Source organism: Colias eurytheme, chromosome 6 (genome assembly GCF_061535395.1).
Source record: "Colias eurytheme isolate Ceu_HAF_F1 chromosome 6, ilColEury1 Martin Lab GWU primary, whole genome shotgun sequence".
In the NCBI taxonomy this organism is placed as follows: Eukaryota; Metazoa; Arthropoda; class Insecta; order Lepidoptera; family Pieridae; genus Colias; species Colias eurytheme.
In genome coordinates this window covers 4285207-4306923 of record NC_142985.1, presented here as the reverse complement: position 1 = coordinate 4306923, position 21717 = coordinate 4285207, and the positions used below count along the sequence as shown (strand labels likewise).

Genomic DNA, 21717 nt, shown 5'->3' with positions numbered 1-21717 from the left:
TAAAGTTAATGCCTCACTATGTCAGAAAAATGATTAATTTTTCATTTTAATTACTTATAAAATTATTAAAACAATAAACATCAAAATTTTAAAAATGTTATTTTTTTATACTTAATCTTATACAAACTAACCTCAGTATATTCCAAAGCATTTATTTATTTATTTTATACTTTATTGCACATCGTACAAAAGGCGGGCCTAATGCCACACGGCATTCTCTCAAAGCATCTCAAATATAAAAGTGAAAATCACGTAAGCTGACCAATCAGGTGTCAGAACTGGCAGAGTTAAGCGGTGCTTAAGACTTGAAAGCTGCTTAAATGATAAAATGCTTCCAAATATACGAAGATAAGACACTTCATACCTATATCGGAGTTTGACTCGTCAAACCCCGATTTAATAAAATTGTGTTTTGACGTTTGCCTGACCAAATTAGTCTCTCCCAGGTTTGACGAAAATTGTTTAGTCAAAGGCCGAAAATTTACATTTGTTTGGGCTTTGACTAAGACATTCAGTCTGACCTGAGGATTGACCAGTCCAACCTAGGAGCGCCGGAGCTTCGGAGTTTGCCTATAACACATATGAGTATATGAATACTTTAATTTTGTCATGATATGATATCCTTCTAATATTATAAACGCAAAAGTTCATATCATGTAAGGATGTTTGGTACTCTTTCACACAAATAAAAGACAAAACAATGGAATTTGGCACACACATAGAAGGTAACTTGGATTAGCGCTTATGAGAGCTTTTATCCTGGAAATCCCACAGGAACGGAAACTATGCGTGTTTTTCTTTGAAAACGCGGGCAAAGCCGTGGGTGTTAAGCTAGTAGGATATAATATCTACATACAATATGTAGTATACAACGACGGCACATATTAATTAATATGGTAATCATGTTTTAAAACAACGTAGTTAAAATAAAATTTATTTATTTTATATTAATTCAATATTAAATTGAAAATAAAATTGTGTCAGATATTATTGCTTCCTAGTTGATGTCACATATTTATGCTTTTTGGGTGGAATCAACGCAAAATACAGAAATATAAAATTGTGTCAGATATTATTGCTTCCTAGTTGATGTCACATATTTATGCTTTTTGTGTGGAATCAACGCAAAATACAGAAATATAAAATTGTGTCAGATATTATTGCCACCTAGTTGGTGTCACATATTTATGCTTTGTGTGAGGAATCGAAGCAAAATACAGAAATATGAAATTGTGTCAGATATTATTGCTTCCTAGTTGATGTCACATATTTATGCTTTTTGTGAGGAATCGATGCAAAATGCAGAAATATGAAATTGTGTCAGATATTATTGCTTCCTAGTTGATGTCACATATTTATGCTTTGTGTGAGGAATCGATACAAAATACAGAAATATGAAATTGTGTCAGATATTATTGCTTCCTAGTTGATGTCACATATTTATGCTTTTTGTGAGGAATCGATGCAAAATACAGAAATATGAAATCGTGTCAGATATTATTGCCACCTAGTTGATGTCACATATTTATGCCGTGAACGGGAACTATGCGGTATTTCTGTGAAAACGCAGGCGAAGCCGCGGGCGGAAAGCTAGTGTCACATATTTATGCTTTTTTGTGAGGAATCAATTATATTTTACAATACAGAAATATAAAATTGTGTCAGATAATATTGCCTCCTAGGTGACGTCACATATTTATGCTTTGAGAGGTTGTCACAATTATTTGCTCTACATTTTCGTCATATAATTTTGATGCCACTTTATTATGCTGCCTACTAATGTCAGATATTTTTGCTGTATACGGGCAGACAGATATTATTGAATTTGTTCTAGTGACAGATATTTTTGCACATCGCCCCCTAGGCATATATTATTGCTCGTGACTGTACATCCAAGCTGGCTGATTGTAATACGAATTATTGAGCACTTCGCGTCTATTAGTTCTAGGGCCGGCTTTGCATGCAGATGCTATGAGCTTAGTGCATAGTTAAGTGTGGTAGAACAAAGGTTAGCAAGACGCAGCTGATGCGACGACAGGTGTGACAGCAGCCGGCCTACACCTGCGTCGCACGCGCCACCGCAAGCTGCTATTGATTACTTATTACTTAGCATTTCATTTCTATCGCACAAATACCTCAACTTGGCAGCTGGGCTTGTTAAAGAACGAGCGAAGGTATTGCATAATGCAAAAAAGTTCAAGCCATGTGTTTCTGACAACAACACGTTCAACCTCATTCATATGAGTGCTCAAGCTATGAAAAAATATTGTCAAGATGCAAGATTTACAGCATTCTTAGAACGAAATGTATGAGGGGCAAAAAGTTTCGAGTTCGTCGACTTTTTTAACGTTTGCAGTGTACAGTGAGTTCTAAGAATAATACGGCCGAACTTTTTTAGAAACTAGACGTAGACTACGGTAATCTGCAATCTAAAAGAATTATCTAGCGAGCAATCCTATGAATTCTTCGAATTTAAGATCAAGTAAGTCTGCAATTACGTGATTTTATTCACATGATTTTTTTTCTCATTCCCATAAATGACGAAAAATATGCGGCTCGAATAATAATGTAACCGTAAAATCCTTCAAAACAGTCGGATTCGATTTGTAACTCGACTGGAACATTCGTAACATCATCACTGCTATATGAATTTATGAATGATAATGGTACAACATGAATAATTTCAATGCGGATCACAGTGAAATATGGAATATTATTCGCATTTTGTGCTCACGTAAACATAGGAAGGGACTAGAAACGAAGGCTGTTAAAAATTACGCAAGTCTATTCTCTGGGATCCATAAGATACCGTTAGCCGTGGCGGATAGCGGTGATAATGCCCGGACCGGTTGCCGATAGCAATTCGATGGTAAGCTGATCATAGAACGTAAGGTGAAACCGTTCGATGGAGCATTTGAAATACAAAAAAAAATCCTATTTTGACACCGCTATACATGTGGCCGTTCTGAGGTCAAATTACTAACAAGTTCCGGTCACCGAACATTATAGTCCGGGATACATCGCCCATTTTTGCAAGTGATTACTATCAAGCTAATTTTTCGTGAGTAGCTTCATTTTGATGAGATGCCCAATAATTTCATGTACGAAACTCTCGATTGTGGTAGCTTACAGAGGTAACAAGGATAAAAATTTTTGATTTGACGGTTCTCAAATATTTATTACGCAATTTGTAGGACAATATGTCTGTTGAATTATATAAGTATTAAATAAGTGAAAATAAAAAAATCAGCTGGTTAGTAATCATTTATGATGACTTCGTTATCGATACACATTGGAAAGGGGGACTCTTTGATCAAACCATAGATTTTGTAGGACAAATATTTTTTCGAATAATTTAGATAATTATCTTGACATTGAACAAAAAAAAACATTCAGTTAGTAATTAATATTTGAGAACCATCAAATCAAAATATTTTATCCTTGTTTCCTCTGGTAGCTACCACAATCGAGAGTTTCGTACATGAAATTATTGGGCATCTCATCAAAATAAAGCTACTCACGAAAAATTAGCTTGATAGTAATCACTTGCAAAAATGGGCGATGTATCCCGGACTATTATGCAAATTAATCTTATAAATATTCTTAAAACGTGTACGTTTTTTCATCGAATTAACGAATCTACCAATCTAACAATATTACTCGGAACCATTGAAATACTTGTAATTGCGATTGTGTCAAGTCAGTATCGTGGTTTTCCCGGCTGTGATACAATGCATTGTTTAATCGTTCTCATTGAATTTCCGAGCATATCGCAGAAGCCGCACTACCGGTCCCACTGAACCAATGACGCGCGGACAAAATTGCGCGAAACTACCGGCTGTATGGCAACATGACTCACTTTCCTGTGACTATACGTAATGATTACGATACGCTCTTCGCGTGAATCAAGACTCTGAGATACCGACGACGTGAATGGCTAAATCTGTAGTAAAATATACTTAAACGCTTTCCATACTTTCTATTTGAAAGGGCCGGAAAGAAACATACCTGACGAATGACAATAGAACGGATGTGGGTACCGACCACATTTTTTGTGGTGGCTTATAATATGGGCGTATTACGTACATATGTTAACTTCAAATATGTGATAAGCAAAGTTACGGACCAAATATGATAATAAATAATAATATTGTAAAAGGTGTTTCAGTAAATATTTTATGTTAGGTATAATATTAATATAATCTCGTTCAGCTGGAAATTGCATTGTTTACATAAACATTTACCCAATTGATCAATGGGAATTAGAGTGACTTACAAAGAGCGTTTCATAATAAGGGCCGGCAGCGGCTAGGCGAAGGGAGCGGCACGACATCGCGTGCACCACTGTTGCGGCCACACACCATCGACCTACATTTTATGCAACGTCAAGCTCATTATTGGCTTGCACATTCATCACTTTTTGTCGTCATTTTGCGAACTTGCAAGCCGTGTAGATAAGCGATTGGGGGAGGATCCCTCGGCTACCTGCGAAAAGATACTACAAAAAATGCACTAAGCATGCACACAAACAAAAACGCGATCTCCCGACGGGACCAGCTTCGGAGCCGTCGACGTAGGTGTCTGGATTTTGGAAAACAAAACAAAATAGAAAGAGTCGCGCACGAAAGCGACGCAGGGTATACGGGCGGCAGGTTGTGAGAGAGAGATGCAGCACAAGGGCCGACGTAAACAAACCGCGATCGGGAGCTTCGACCGCACTCACCATTTCGGGGATCCTCGGATCCGGAGCAGATGTGGTCGCCGTGACCCGCGTAGTGAAGAGCGGGGGCGTCGTCACAGGTCAGCACAAGCACAGTCACACAGGATGGTTCAGAGCAGGCATTCAATTCATAAAACTATCGAAACACGACACGTCCCGTCCTACACTACGTTCGCGGCCCGCGCCGGTGCAGTTTACGTCACCGCATCCCGCTCCCGACTGGCAGTACGCGGCGCGAGCGAGCGACGACCTCGCGCTGCAACGTGCACCGCCCCGCGCCGCCGCGCCCTTCCGCGCCGCCCCCCCTCCCCGCAGGCCCTACCGACCGCCCCGCGTTTGTCCTACGTCCGGTGAATCACAGCATAGGCATAGATAGGTACACACTTTTTCGACACAACCACCTACTGCGGATCGCAACGACAATATTCGGCTATAAAAGAGAGGACACCTTCTTGGTCTACTTTTAAATTTTGAATATAACAAAGAATAATTGATTGTTATATAAGAATTATGAAAATTTATACATAAAATGTTTTATTCAAGGCTTTGTTCGAAACTTTATTTGGATGAATAAAACATTGTGTCTTTTTTGTTTGCGAATATTTTACCACATTTCAAGAAAAGTGATTGCAACATAAATAAATATTATGTTAGGTCTTCTAAAAGAATGATAAATTGGAAATTATATAATAAATAAATTATTTTTTGGAAATTGTCTTGATGTCATTGAAAAATATAGATGAGGAAAAAATTAGTGGTACTCAAGACATTTTTTAAGAATTGATTTTGATGTCAAAATATATGTAGCATAATATCATATTAGGATAAACTAAATTCCAAGCAAAGACAAATTTTGGCAAAATTGTAAAATCAACCCCTTTTAAAAATATGGTGACTGAACTGAGATCATTATTTGGATGAGTCAGTTAAGCTTTAAACGGAAAATTGAAAAGTCTAGAAAGAAAAACCCAGATAAGGAAAAAAGAATGAGAATAACCATTAGTACAACAAAGTTTCCTTTATAAATTAGGAAATACACAAACACAGGTGTGATTTCCACTAGCTCTAACAAAAAGCCCAATAGATTGGATAATTCAACCAACGCCATATAAATATTATAAAAATCTATAATAGGTATACCTGAAGGGAGCGATATTGTAATTAAGTAATTAACTCAAACTCAAACTACATACACACATTTTGCAATTTTTCATTCAATGCACCTTTGCCCACCTGTTGATTCTCAACTATTATGAACATACTCCACTTGCATTTAATTACTTCTTTGTTGCATAAAAAAATTCTTTTTATTTGGCTAGTTATTTCCTTTTGGGCTTTTTTAATAATTAATTAATGGTTTATAATTTATATAGTTCTAATACAAAACTAGAATGTTTATTAATAATCTTATATTTATACTTCACAAACTACCCTCACTTGTAATTTTAATAAATGTTATTGTTAGTAGGTGTATTTCCATAATTTATGATTTATTTTTTGGATTTTCTATTTAGATGGCAACTAGTTGAACACCTCATTGAATATATAAGAAGACGTGGTTAAAAATAATCTTTAATTTCATATAGACTTTACTATTAATTTATACATAAATAGTATAAACCCATAAATATAATACCTAAGTAAAAAAAAATTAAAACGCAAACTTTGTCTATTAATATTAATTATTTCGATGTCCGAATGTATTTTTTTTAACTAGCAAGCTCAAATTACCATTTTACGTTTGAAGAAACACGAAAATATAAATTAAACCAAATGGATCGATAACAAACCAGTTTGTCCGCTTGATACCAGAATTCTAACATAGACAGAAGCACCTCTGTATTTTTTTAATATTTAAATATGTCTGGCAATTATCAGACGATAAATTATATAGCCTACTCCTTCTTAATAAAAAAAAATGGCTGTCTATAAAGTCGGTTTACTGACGATAGTTGAACGTGACAACGTCCGATTGTGCTTCTTTGTCGCTCGTTCCGCGCTCTCGCTTGCACTTCAAGCCTTACATGGAACGCCTCAGAGCGAGGTAACGCCGCATGAGTCATGTTTTTTCGTGCGTGCAGCCGGCTTTATCGAATTATAAGACGTTGTCACGTCAAAATAGGAGCTTTTATTATTAATTTTTTTTTCTTTATATATGTATATTAATATGCAGTATACACAGTATTTGCTATATTATTATTATTATTTTTTGAATGATATTGAATGTTAAAGTTGAACTTATTAAGGTAATTCAAAACGTAAGGCCCGTGTAAATCCATTATGTATTGTTGGATAAAAATAAACTTACTTACCAAGTGAAATAGAATCAAATGAAACTGAAAAATAATATGCTAACCTTATAGGATAAGTAATATATATTTTAAATTTTTAAAATCGTATGAAAAAATACCAATATTTAAAATTTATGTGTCCATCTTTAATATGATTGAAAGATGTTATAAAACACAACATAAAATACCAATACATAACGAATTATATTTATCTATTTAGATCTTTTAATTTAAACAAAGGTAACGCCATCTATCGAAAATTATTAAATACTAGCGGCCCGCCCCGGCTTCGCCCGTGGTACATATTTCGCAATAAAAGGTAGCCTATGTTCTTTCTCAGGGTCTAAAGATTATCTGTGCCAAATTTCATCAAAATCGGTCCAGTAGTTTATCTGTGAAAACCATACATACATAGTACATACATACATACATACATACAAACCTTTCCTCTTTATAATATTAATTATTAAATTATTAAATTAAATAAATATGGCTAATAACTTAAATAATGTTCAATGATTTATTTAATTCTATATTGAATAGTAAATAACATAAGGTAAAAAAAGCCTCTGTAATCCTTATAAATAAAATAATCTTTCTAACTACATAATATTAGAAAGCTTAGAATTTAGAACAAATATTGGGACATAGTCATAGAGCCCTCATCTTAATTGGTAAATATGTAATTCGGAATTTCTATCAGTAATAAAGTAAAAACACTATTTAATGGAAATAAAACTATTTATATGGGTATCCCAATTTTAGATGAGAATTTTCCCTTGCATTGGGATATTCATACAAATATGAACATACCTAATACCTGCTTTATGTACATATTTTATATATAAAAATATACACTATTTCTATCATAATGATGAATAATTACATACTACAGAACAAATACATGACCAACTGACTTTGAGTAGAAATATTGATTCATATTATGTTTCTTAAAATATGCCTGCTATTTGTTTGAAGTGATCTACTTATAATAATCACTATATGTATAATAAAACCAAAATAAACTTCAAAATGAAATGATTCTTCAAAGACATTTCTTGAATTTAATAAAAGCTATTTACCCTAACCTTTGAAAAATAAAATCAAATTTTAAGGGTTGCCTGGTAGAGATCGCTACCTAGCGATAAGGCCGCCTTTTGCTTGTTTAATATTATGTGTTGTGTGCTTTTGCATTTGAATTTATTTATTTCTAAGCAATAAAGAATTTTCATTCATTCATTCATTCATCAATACACTTACCAATCAAATGCATTGTAGTGATAATAGCACAAGCCCAATCCATACAGGAACAAGGGATCCTTCCAGTTGTCCTGCTCCAGTGCATAGAACTTTTGGTATGCTGACATTGCTGTTCACAAAAATGATTTTTAATGAACATGATTGTGTAAGAAAAACAATTCTAATATGGTAATTGAAAACCTGCCCAAAATAAACAAATTTTGACCCAGGTAAATAATAATTCTAATGGTAAAATATATTTTTTAATTGGTGCAGTAGCTTCGGAGCCTATTCCATTCAATGAAACAAATAATCAAACCTTTCCTCTATATAATATTAGTGTAGAAATCATACCTACTCAATATAATTATTTCCCAAACCTAATTCTATATTCATTAGGGTAATTCTGGATGACGGGTAAATGCAATAATGTTAAATTAATACATAACTAGTCACTGATTAAACAAATATGAATGCTATTTTTACAAACCTGTTCATTTTCATATGATACCTTCACAATATTCACAATAAAACAATGCTCTGAAGTGGTATTCACAATTTTCCAAATTACCCGACATCAGGAATTCCTTGAATGCAACTTAATTTAAAAAAATATACAGCTATAAATTACTTGATATTAAAATCAATAACATACCCTTAGCATAATCTTCTAGTAAGAGATGGAAATGTCCCAACTTGCAGTAGGTTTTTGGATCAATACATATATCTCGTCTCGCCCCAGGTGAACATGCTCTTTCCTCCTCCTAAATAAATAAAATGTTAAGTATTTAAAGTTTATAACTACCGATATTATAAACATGAGAGTTTGTAAGAATGTATGGCTGTATATTTTTTAACAAAGAAAATTAAACTATTTTCAAATTGACAGAACTAGACAAAATTGAAATAGGACCAACCAGTAGGCAACAACCCTCAGATAAAAAAAGGAAACATCAAAATCAGTGCACCCGGTCAATGTAGGTTGGTTGAAAAACCCATGATTTATTTAAAGTCTAGGACAGTTTCTTTATTCAACCTCTAGCTGCTTACTACAGTTACACCATGTCCTAACTAATTGAAAATGTGTTCCAACTAAGTGAGGACTAAGTCTGATGACCTAAAATACAGGTAATTTCTATTAACTAGTTTAGGCACCAGTCTCACACTTATATGTACTGAAAATGTGTGAACTTATTTTATGTAACTGATGTGAGAAAACAAACTCTTTTATTTTATTACTAGCGGTCCGCCCCGGCTTCGCCCGTAGTACATATGAAAAAAAGATGTTGGCCGATTCTCAGACTTACCCGATATGCACAGAAAATTTCATGAGAATCGGTCCACCCGTTTCGGAGGAGTATGCAGACTAACATTGTGACACGAGAATTTTACATATAAAATTTTTATAACTCCTAATAAAAAAACAGTTTCACAAGGATCTTTCTAAATAATAAAACATAATTGGGATTTTTCTAGGACAATAAACATTAATATCAGATAAGATTTTCAGTCTTGTAATGGAAACTGCTTATACACTACTTACTTAATTTTCATATTCAGGTTACCAATAGAAAGCTCAAGTATTTGTGAGTAATAGTGGATGTTTTAGGTTCAATCATAATTCAACTTGGTGTGGATGATACAGCTAACCTCACACAAAAAGTTATTACCCTTTTTAATACTTATTTTTCATATTGTTAATATTTGGTTTAAATATTTAGTTTTGTAGCATTCAAATGCTTTATAAAATTTCTTATTGTTAATATTATGGATACCTTAACTTGCACCAACATCCCCTCCAGATACTTGACAGCTTTGAGGACCAGAGCACGGGTTCTGCCATGTTCGTTGCCTCGTAGTTTCAGGAAACCAAACTGGCGACTGAAATATTATAACAAATTACATGAAATAATATAGCAGTAAATTAGATCATCTATATTTTGCAGTTTTATCGGTATTAAATTGGGGTAATCAGGACTTGTTGCAGCAATGTTATAGGTATTTAAATAGATTATAACAATGTTTAATTTTAATATTTAGATTTTAAATTTTTAACAGATATGCACTTCACTTATAAAAGAATGTCATTTTTACATGCTACTGCAACGATAGCGTCGTAGAACATACAATATGAAAGTTGAGTACCCAAACAAGATTGAAATTCCTTAGGGCCGTTAGAGTAAGTGGTTAAAGGTCTTAATTGGTAGCAGTATACCAACAAGTATAACTTTAAACCCATTGAAAATAATAGGGAGATTAAATTTATTTAAAAACTTTTGATTTATAAACAATAACAAGAAGGCGGCACCTGTCAAGTTCTGATAGCACTTGTAACTCTTGAGAGGTTAGATGCAATTCTTCTTTTTCATCCATCTTCATCTAAATGGAATGTTAAATTCTTCGTCATGAAAATTCGGGTGTAGAATTTAAAAATCTTTTACACTTCATTCACAAATTGCTGAAATAATTTGCACTAAAAATCACTGTTACGCTTTTTACCTAATTTCTGACAAAAGCGTACAAATACAAATCTGTCAAGCGATGTGACTTTGACAATTGACACAATGACATGTTATTTCATAGATAAATAATAATTGAAGTAGAAAATAAAGTATCAGAACGAAAAACTTTACCGTTGCTTTTTAAAGTGAAACTTTTATTACATCGTCTCAAACTTTTTGGTCTGTGTAGCGCATGTCGCGTGTATCGCGGCTGCCGAGTAGGTATACCTACTCGGCAGCCGACCGTCACGCGACATGCGCTACACAAAGCAGTGTTCGGAACCGTTCGAACAGTTTCACTTTTACCGTGGTTTCATAAAATCACACAACATTTTTTTAGCTTTGTGACATTTATATTTAAAATGAGTCTATTTCGGATGGTTGTTTAGTTTATTTTTAAATGTAATCCTACTTATCTTACTCCTACTAATATTTTATATGCCAAAGTTTGTGAGGATGTGTGTGTGTTTGTTACTCTTTCACGCAAATTCTACCAAACCGATTACAATGAAATTTAGCACCCATATAGAGGTAAACTTGGATTAACACATAAAATAGGTTTTATCCCGGAAATTCCACGGGAACGGGAACTATGCGGGTCTTACTTTGATATCGCGGGCGAAGCCGCGGGCGGAAATCTAGTTTTTATCATAAATTAGATACTACTTGAAACATTCAACTATATAGGTATAATCGGTGATGTTTAAGAATTGCGCCGAGTGAAATGAGGGTGGGATTACTGCGCATAGTTACTGTCACCTCATTTTGACCTCTGTGTAGTCAGAACGTTTATATTCGATTGCTTGAATTCTAAAATTACACAGTTAAAATCGGCAGCGATTTAGCTGTATTACGGCCTTGTCCTACTCATATCGTAAATGCGAAATTTTCTGAGGATGGATGGATCGATGTTTGTTTCTCCTTTACGCAAGTACTACATACAGAACCAATTACAATGAAATTTGGTATGTAGGTTGCTAAGCTAAACTACTTTTTATCCCGGAAATCCCACAGAAAAGGGGAACTATGCAGACGAACGCGGGCGAAGCCGCGGGTGGAAATCTAGTCTAGTACGTTATATAATGCCTAGAATTCATTAAAACTTCCCAACAACATCGAGCCATACCCATCCGTGGACAAATATGTATCGTCCACACACAACACAAACGCGGCGCTCTCATTCACACACCGATTTCTCCACTTATTTGCTAATGAATGGTAGCCATTACAATATGAACGAAACGTGAACGAAACTATGCAGCTCTCGTTCCCATTTAGCGGGCAACACCTGGTGCAATATGTCATGTTTCCTTGTCAGATGTCACTTGACAGCAATTGACAGTTGACACTGAGGTTGACACTTATTAATCAGATGGATCATGGATAAGTGTTGTGTCGCTTGATAGATTTATTATAAATTGAAGAGAACAGTGTATATTTTAAATAAATAGTATTATTATATCTATTCATAATTAAGTAATGAGATTCGGGTTGTTAAAGTACAAAGAAGGCCTTAACTATCGTGGAGAAGTCTACAAAAATAAAAATATTTGTATTAGAGTTCATTCGGTGTTAAAAGTCGCATCAAGATGAGTTATAGGGATTCTGTAAGTAAATTATCATAATATTCTTCTAAGACGTTATACGACACACATTCAATAAGTTTAATCGCATAATTTCACCCGCGTAAAATACAACAAAAATAGGTTTTAATAGCCTAGAACTATTTTTGTAACATAACAGTCATCGATTCAAGGTCGAGACTATGAGCCATCTAAAAGGAGGCATATCACTTTCTGTGACGTAAATGATACATCTTTATTTAAACCCTATCTATAGACGTCTTGTAATGAGATATTGATTACTAAATGAGAAAAATATCTCAATAATATTGAGATATGTATATTTTTTTTATAATTTTGAGCTATTGCATAGCTTCAATCGCGGGCCTTTAGCGCGGGGGCCGAATCCAGAAATTCCGTAACGAAAAAACCTCACGCTCCCCACTCCGATGGGCACGGCGAAGGTGTGGCTTGAAGGCATGCTATGCAATAGCTTCCGTGGCAGTCCCCGATTTTTATATAAGTTCAATGCTGCTTTTATAACATTTGAAAAATATAATGCTACATGCAGTACACTTCAAATATTAGACACTTAAAGTTAATCTAATCATTATTCAACAGTGAGTTATGAACATTGAAATTTAATTAAAATTATTTTTTTTTCGCATAATACACTGCAAACCACATTATTATTATGCCTCAGTCAATTATTTCTCCAAAATTAAGTTATGATTTAATGATATATGTAAACCGCAATTTATTGTAAATGTTTAAGAATAATTTTATAATAATTTAATTTTACATAATATAGGTGAAGATAACTATAATTAATATTCTGCGCTTGTGTTTATATATTAACACAGCTTGTGTTAAAGATTAGTTAATTGTTCCATAAAAAGTAGTATTCAATATGTAACTTTTAATGATATCTAAAACTGAATTACATTTTTTAACATAAATGGAAGACGCACAGTCAATTCATATTTATGCACCTTAATAACTTGTATGAATTCACAATAGCAGCTTGTTGATGAAAATTTTAAACCCTCTATTGGCAGTACTCGCTATACCCGAGATATCATTCATACAGCGCAGCTAAAGACCTCCGGGTAGGATCGCATCTAAGAAGTTCAACGGTACTTATCAATATAATACAATTGTGTGTGCTTTGTTTATATTTCACCAGTGTTTGTGGCTTTCAAAACGAAAAACAACTGCTTAATAACAAAGGATCATTATCATTAATAGTTAATTAATAAAAATATTTAAATTAGCTAGACCATTTTTAAATTTTTTTTTTTTTTTTTTTTTTTCTCTTTTGTTTCATCTGCAATCAGCGGTTTTCGCTATAAGCGGATGTGTTATCAGGCAAATTTTGGCATGTAGAGCGAGCCCTCCAGTGAGGACCACTGCTCTTCAAGTAATAAAGCTAGATTACATCTTTTCTTTTAAGACGTTTGTGGTAGGACCTTTTTATCAGTTGGCTTGCTAGTTTGTTAGGATGTTTCTCTAGTCTGGCAACATAAGATTTTGTATGCGTGTTAATTTCATCTTTTATAGAGCATATGTTAGTGTGGCTTTGAATTTCAGCATTAGTAGTAAACCAGGGGGCATTGCTGAGAGTTCGCAGTATAGTATTTTGCTGTCGTTGCAGTAGCGAGATAGATGAATTACTGGCACTACCCCATAGTTGAATGCCGTATGTCCATATAGGTTTAATTACACTTTTGTATATCAGTAGTTTGTTGTCCAGTGACAGGCGACTTTTCCGGCCCAGTATCCAGTACAAGCTGCGGTAGCGAATGTTTATTTCTTCTCTTTTTGCTTTGATGTGGTGGTTCCAGGTCAAACGTCGATCCAAGTGTAGCCCGAGGTAGCGGACTCTGTCAGTGTGTGGTAGTGTAGAATCTTTAAGCTTTACAGGCGGGCAATCTTCTTTTCGAAGCGTAAAGGTGACGTGTACCGATTTTGAGGGGCTCGCTTTAATTTTCCACCTCTCCATCCAGTCCGTGATCGCGTTGAGACCTTTTTGTAAATTTTTTGATGCAATTGCCGGATCCTTACTACTTGCTAGTATTGCTGTGTCATCAGCGAATGTTGCTGTAGTAACGTTTTCAGTAAGCGGTAAGTCAGCTGTAAAAAGTGTGTATAGTACTGGTCCAAGCACTGAACCTTGTGGCACACCTGCTCTGATGTTGTAGATGTTTGATGTCTTTCCACTTTCCAGAATTTGAAAGCGACGTTCACTAAGATAGGATTTTATAAGTGGATAAAAGCTGTGAGGTAGATTTTGCCTTAATTTGTATAGCAAACCTTCGTGCCACACTTTGTCAAAAGCTTGCTGGATATCCAAAAACACCGATGAACAGTATTCCTTTTCTTCTAGTGACTTCCGGACTCTTTCAACTACTCTATGGACCTGTTCAATAGTGGAATGTTCCTGTCTGAAACCAAATTGATGATCTGGAATAGCATTGTTCACTGCGAGGCAAGTAAGCATTCTGGATAACAAAATCTTTTCGAATACTTTTGACAGTATCGGTAATAGGCTAATGGGTCTATATGATGATACCTCATTAGCCGGTTTGCCAGGCTTATGTATCATCTGAATGTTTGATAATTTCCAGAGATTAGGAAAATGTTGAACCCTTATAATTCCATTATAAAGGATGGTCAGGAATACTATAACCTTACGGGGCATCTGCTTTAAAATTTCCTTGGTTATAAGATCTATACCAGGCGCTTTTTTATCTTTAAGATCTTTTATCTTCCTCCATACTTCGGCGGTAGTTACTGGTTTTGGTGGGAGAGACATTTGCATATCCTCTTGAAGGGCATTAATGATTTCATCGTCGTGTCCAGTGAATGTCTCTTTGTTGGGACGGAAAACATTTTCTAGATGTTCGGCAAAGCAGGTTGCTTTTTCCTCTGGTGTCCTCGCCCAGCCTTGCGTTCCTTTTATTGGTGGTTTAGCATTCTGTGGACGATCATAATTTTTTGTAAACTTCCAGAGCGAGTAATTCGTCGAGGCATTTGCAGTCAGCGATTGGAGTTGTGTTTCGAGAGTTTTATTTCGCCAATTATGAAGCATATCTTTCAGTTTTCTTGCCTCTCTGTTGAATTTTGTTTTATCTGTACTCAACCTGCTGTCGTGCCAGATGCGCCTTGCTCTTCTTTTATTTACTATAGCCCTTTTTATATCGCGAGGATAATTATCAGGTATTTTTAAAGTCCTACTTTCTAGAGTGTTTAGGATACAGGCTTTTTGAATAAGCGATGTTACATATTTTGTGGATTCTTCTATGTCATCGGGTGTCTTCAGGGAAACTTTTAGGTCAATATTATTATTCAGATATTCTCTAACGGAATCCCAATCTGTAGATTTATTATGAAGTGTCTTTATGTTTTCTTCTTCTATTAGTAGGGTGCTAGCTGTTAGTAGAACTGGAGTGTGATCAGAAGAACCATCGTAGCAAGATTCTATTTTAAAGTAATATGTTGACATACCCTTTGCAATGAAAAAGTCGAGTAGATCCGGGATTTTATTCTTATCTGAAGGCCAATACGTTGGCTCGCAAGTAGTAATGACACGCATGTTATTATTGTCTATACAAGTTTTTAGTTGCCTGCCCCTTGTAGTTGTTAACCGTGATCCCCAGTGAGTGTTCTTCGCATTCCAATCGCCTCCTGTAATAAAGCGACTTCCTAGACTGCTGAAGAATTCGGAGAACATTTCACAGCTAATTTTATGTCTTGGAGGGCAATAGACCGCCGAGACTTTGATATAGCCGGTCCTATCTTCTATAGCTATTGTAGTAGCTTGGATGTAGTCGGTTTTAAATTCTGGTAAGATATGATGTTTAACTGTCTTTCTCACAATAATTGCAGATCCAGCGTGACCAGTTCCGTCTGGGTGGAGGGTTACATAGCATTGATATTTATTAAATTTTATGTTTGAAGCTGAGGTACAGTGTGCTTCAGATACCAGCAGTAAGTCTAAGTTATGTTCGTTAAGAATCAGTTCGATTTCATTTCTATTAGGCGCTAAACCATTTGTGTTCCAGGTGGCTAGCTTCAGAGCTGTCATTTTGACATTTTGTCGACTAGCTTTGTTATGAGTACAATTAGATTACTCATTTGTTGTAAGATTTGATCGAACTTTTCGTTTTGTTTTATAACTATTTGTTCAAGTAGAGAGTTATCTGCTTGTTTTGTTTCAGTCTTCTGTTCATTATTCTTCTGTCTTAGTATATCTGAGTAGAGAGTATATTTCTTCGGATTTTTCGTTTCTCTATTAGTGTTATTATTATCTATGATTATATTATTTTCAGATGGAGTTTTAAAATCTTTTTTGTAATTCGAGTTTAGTTTGTTATTGGTTCTTCTGGCAAGGATCTCTTTGTAGATTTCACATCCTTTATAATTAGCTGGATGTGGTCCGTTGCAGAGAGCGCACGTTGCCGGCATATTTCTATCGTGTTTTTTACACTCGGATGTTTTGTGTGGTTCCCCACATTTAACACACCTGTACGGGCGCATGCAGTAATTTTTAGAGTGTCCGTATTGCTGGCATCTGTGACACTGTACAATCGATCGTCTTTTCCTTGGGTCTTCTATAACAACGGATTGGTGATATATAAATTTTAACTCTTTAACAATTTTATTATTAGGTCCAGGAGCAATGTTTACGAAAAATGTTGAGGTTGGTTTTTTTTCAGGTCCATATTTTGCGTTAATTATCTCGCCTACAACTGTGTTTCCAGTAGATTCTATTTCCTCTTTAATAGCAATAATTGGTGTTGTGGGATGTAAATTTCGAATGACTACTCTAAAGTTTCTTTGGTCTTTTCTATTAAAAGTATGACCAATTATTCCATTTTCTCTTATTAGTGTTATTATTTTTTTATAAATTTCAACATTTATGCAGTTAATTCTTAACTGATTTCTGCTAATATTTTTAAGAGAAAATTGATTTTTTTCAGCAACACTTTCAAGGAGTTCTGTTAATCGATTAACATCATCAATTCCGTACAGTATAATAGGTGGTGGTTTGCTGGGTTTCCTGTAATTATTGTCTGAATCATTTTCTTCTGCCAAATCCAGGGGGAGAACACTGAATCGGTTAGATGTCTTAATTTCTGGGGATGGTGAATTTGATAGCTTTTTTCTTTTAGGGTTACGTGCTTGAGGTATTCTTTGCCAGGGTGGTGGTAATATTGTTTCCGTGTTTTCCACTGGATAATTTTGTTCAACACTTAAATTATCATCAAGAGGCAGATTTTTAAATGGTAAACAATAATATCAGTTTACATTTTTTTTTCATTCAACATCTAATGGATAAGATGAGTAAAATTTTTTGTAGATATAGACTCATCAAGTATTTACTGAAAAAAATGGGACAGTGTTTTTGTGGTTGTTTTGAACATGATAAAAATTTACAGTTGTATGGAGGGTCTCAGTCTTCGGTGCTGAGTTCTATATCGACTTATAGGTCAAGGCCTTTAGATGGCATCACTTATACACCCACGCCAGATCTAGATGAAGTTTATCCAGGCCTCTTTGTTGGTGATGCGTAAGTTTTTCAGAATATTTTATTAAGATAGAGATATTAGAAGAGATATAAAGAAAGAAAAATGTACAAATTTTCGTATTTATAATATCACAGTAAGCATGGTAAGGAATACCGTCTGCTTTCCTATGTCGTCAGATCTCCGAAAAATTGTAGTGAATTTACTAAATCATTTGAAAGAAGCATGTTTTTAAAAATATTGTGGTAAATTATTAATAATGTTGTCTTGACAAATAAATTATGTTTCATACATAATATGCAAAAATAATACTAGAAACATTCTTTACAGTGTGGCAGCAAAAGATAAAGCCTTTTTAAGACGCATGGGTATTAACTATGTATTGAACACGGCTGAAGGCAAACGCTACACTCAAGTAGATACAGACCACTTGTATTATCGCGATTGCCCTGGACTTCGATACAAGGGCTTCCAGCTTATGGATCTTCCATCTACTGATATTTCAAAGTACTTCCATATTGCTGCCAATTTCATTGATGAAGGAATTAGCAGGGGTAAGTTAAATAGATAAAGTAATGTGATTTCTAACCCATCTTTAAATTTGATAATGTACTTGACTCATTGTAAGCTTAATTTGTGTTAAAAAATACAGGGAATACCTACTGGTATTTTTTTACATCTTCTATAATATAAAAATGAATCGCAAAATGTGTTGGTAAGCGCATAACTCGAGAATGGCTCAACCGATTTCGATAATTCTTTTTTTTATTATATTCCTTGAAGTACGAGGATGGTTCTTATGTAGAGAAAACGTAAACATGTACCACGGGCGAAGCCGGGGCGGACAGCTAGTCTATAATATAAAAATGAATCGCAAAATGTGTTGGTAAGCGCATAACTCGAGAACGGCTGAACCGATTTCGATAATTCTTTTTTTATTATATTCCTTGAAGTACGAGGATGGTTCTTATGTAGAGAAAACGTAAAGATGTACCACGGGCGAAGCCGGGGCGGACCGCTAGTTTTCAAATAATTATGTCAAAATGTCGTGTTTTGTGCATTTTCGTTGTTTCAGTGTAAAGCTGTATTTTTTCCTTTTAAATCTAACTATTAAATCATATTCACAGGTCGTGTTCTAGTGCATTGCTTAATGGGCGTATCTCGTTCGGCTACATGTGCGCTCGCGTTCCTCATGATCAAGCGTGGTATGACCCTCTCTGAGGCGTTGGCCCTTGTCCGTTCTCGCCGTGACATACATCCCAATGAAGGCTTTGTGCGCCAACTGCAAGACCTCGACAGGGAACTGAGAGTCTGCCGGGCTCGCTGACATCACACCCCCTTGCAACCAGTTCTCGGGCTCCCGTATAACTTTAGCAGCCAACACCTAAGAGTAAGGAGCCTTGATCGAGCTTACACTAGTCGCTACCACTAAACGAGAACTGGGTAAATCATGTGTCAAATCATGGCAAATATAACATTTTGATAAGCATATACCGTGTCATGTGCTGTGCACCTATAATGCATTGTTGAAAAATATTTTAATACATCTGTATATTAGTTGTTTCAATATTTAAAACAAGTAGTAATGAAAATTGTCATTAAGCAATAAGAACCTAAGTACAATGCATTGTTAATAATTCTCATGTGCCATTCAGTTGGTACCTATTTGTAGTTTATCACGCTGTTAAATTGTAAAATAATTATTCTTGTTAGAACTAACTACGAATTAAGTACATACATAATGTTAAATGTTTTAACCAATTTACAAATTTCTAGCTTATGGCAAATATGAAAAACTTTGAGATGTTTAAAACACAATACCAAAGATCTTCTCAGTATTCTATTAATATTATGTTTGATCGTCTTATAAATTGTAAACCATATTTTCATGATTACGAAGTCATTTTGTATAAACATAAAAATATTTGCTTCAACTCCTAGGTTGAATTTTTATGGGTTAAATTATTTTTTTCCCAGTTTAAACATAAATTGTTAAGGTTTTTAAGACTGGCAGCTATGGTATGACTTTGAGAATTGAAGATGGCTTAACAATTTCTAGTATTTTTAGCAAGTAGGTATGTCATTGCCCCCTTGAAATATGTCAAGGTTTAAAATCAGGCTTTTTGCCAACTCGTGACTTGAGCGCACGTGCAAAAAGCAAGGCGACAATAATGTAGATTATTGATCTTTCGTTTTCAGTTAGACTTGACTCATTGTGTAAAATATCTATTACGTCATAATATATTTTGTTCAGCCTTATTTAATTAATTTTACAGATTGTTGTAGTAATATTTTTAAACGTACCTATACATATACTACTAACATAGAGCATCCTAAATCCTTTGGTTTTTGGAAGTTGGGTAAAAACAAATTGACACAGAGTAGAATTTATTCTTGATATATTTACAACTGAGATTTATTATGAAGGTTATGGAGTACTGTTGATGCTCATGCTAAGTACATAATATATCAACTCATATGATATATTTGCTGCATGTTATATAATTGGCAGAAAAGTACATCTTTACTATCTTTACCACTAAAGTTATGTGTTTACTGTTTATGTAAAATATTGTGTGTTTGCGATATATTATGATAATATTTCGTTAATATATGTAATCTCATACTTAATTTATGTTAATTTTTAATAATTGTATGAACTGTAATCAAGTAGGGATTTTACAAATCTAATTTTAAATGGCACCTAGAAATAGCACTTCATGGAATTTATTATCGAGATTATTAGTGTTACTTAGAGATTTATTAAAAAAAAGTGCAATATATTGTTGTGATTAAAATGTTTGGATATGTTGTGCAGAGGTCATATATTTTTGTGCAAAAAATATTTTATTAATGTAGATAATAATAGCCTTTAAAATCTCTATGCCTTATGTAGACATGCTAGAAATTAGAAATATTTAATCACCAAAGTTTGAAAGTACCTACCTACTATAAAATTTTAATAATTTGTTACTGTGATACTTAAACAATTTAATTTATAATTTTTATTAATATAGAGCTTATTTAAAAATCAGATCTGATAAGAATCTCCATGTATTATTTTCCAGAAGGGAATATTCTATAGTACCTACATGAATGAATATTCAGATTATCCAGTATCATCTGTTTCATTGTGTAAATGTAAGAATGTAATATATTTATCTGAAATAAAGATATTTATTCATACCAATTTGCATTTTTAATTTCTCTGGAGGACTGTTACTAAAATATAGTGTAGCTCAATATTGTTCTGAATAGTCAGATATGACGTGTTTCTTTAGGCTTTTTAATGATTAACTGACAGCAGTTTTTTTGTTCATATCAAAATAATTGTCTCGACTCATGCATACTTTGAATTGATGCAATTATTTAAAATTCTCCATTCATAGATATTTCCCCAACCTTTGTAACATTTAGGCCCAGGTTTCCCAGGTAATTTTCTTAAATTCTCATAAGGATTTTACCTAGAGGACAATTTTTTTAAAAGAATTGTTTTCAAAGTATACACAACAAGCAATGGTGGCTCAATAATAGAAAACTTGAACTTCAATCAATACATCAACTTCCACACTTGTTGCGGGTGCAAAAAAACTATTTTTTTTTTACTTTAAGTTACCGTATTTATATTGTGTACACTAAAACATTCTGAAGAAACCAATACATTTGTTTAAAATTGATTGTATGTCAATGCCCAAACCACATATTGTGTGGGATATCTATGTTGCTGTTGCGGAAAAAAATTATAATGATGATGATAACCAAGTTACACACTATATTCTACAAGGTAGCATTTAAATTAAATTCAGTTTCGGCTTAGGTTAATTAAATGACACTGGTAGTTATCATTATAATATGGTGGTGGAGTAGGTAGGAGTT

The 21717-nt window shown here is 34.2% G+C and overlaps 2 protein-coding genes across 4 annotated transcripts in view; one reads left to right on the top strand and one right to left on the bottom strand.

Annotated features, from left to right (window-relative positions):
- Utx (Utx histone demethylase) overlaps nucleotides 1-10771 on the bottom strand; it is a 45745-nt gene extending 34974 nt beyond the window's left edge. Inside the window, exons 1-4 of one of the 2 annotated variants that reach the window (XM_090102613.1) lie at nucleotides 10559-10771; nucleotides 10026-10131; nucleotides 8906-9014; nucleotides 8272-8380 (exon numbers count right to left, since the gene is read on the bottom strand). In XM_090102613.1, the coding sequence (XP_089958739.1) occupies nucleotides 8272-8380; nucleotides 8906-9014; nucleotides 10026-10131; nucleotides 10559-10629 (395 nt within the window). In that variant the 5' untranslated portion in view covers nucleotides 10630-10771. Of the gene's footprint in view, nucleotides 1-4723; nucleotides 4982-8271; nucleotides 8381-8905; nucleotides 9015-10025; nucleotides 10132-10558 lie in introns of those variants that run through there. The other variant, XM_090102614.1, reaches the window with a different exon arrangement.
- Nucleotides 10772-12128: 1357 nt separating this feature from the next.
- On the top strand, nucleotides 12129-21027 carry LOC149907585 (dual specificity protein phosphatase 13B-like). Of its 2 annotated transcripts, XM_090102611.1 has the most exons (5): nucleotides 12129-12358; nucleotides 13372-13449; nucleotides 17755-17885; nucleotides 18172-18395; nucleotides 18969-21027. In XM_090102611.1, exons 1-5 carry the CDS (start codon nucleotides 12341-12343, stop codon nucleotides 19166-19168), a joined length of 651 nt encoding a protein of 216 aa, XP_089958737.1. In that variant the 5' UTR covers nucleotides 12129-12340; the 3' UTR covers nucleotides 19169-21027. The 2 variants fall into 2 exon arrangements, with proteins under 2 accessions (XP_089958737.1, XP_089958738.1); XM_090102612.1 differs by lacking the exon at nucleotides 13372-13449.
- Nucleotides 21028-21717: the final 690 nt, after the last annotated feature.

Excerpts from the sequence above, each read along its gene's own strand:
- LOC149907585 (XM_090102611.1), top strand. Across the intron at positions 13,450-17,754 it reads CGCATCTAAGAAGTTCAACG|TTGTATGGAGGGTCTCAGTC; the intron begins GTACTTATCAAT and ends AAAAATTTACAG. Across the intron at positions 18,396-18,968 it reads TGATGAAGGAATTAGCAGGG|GTCGTGTTCTAGTGCATTGC; the intron begins GTAAGTTAAATA and ends TCATATTCACAG.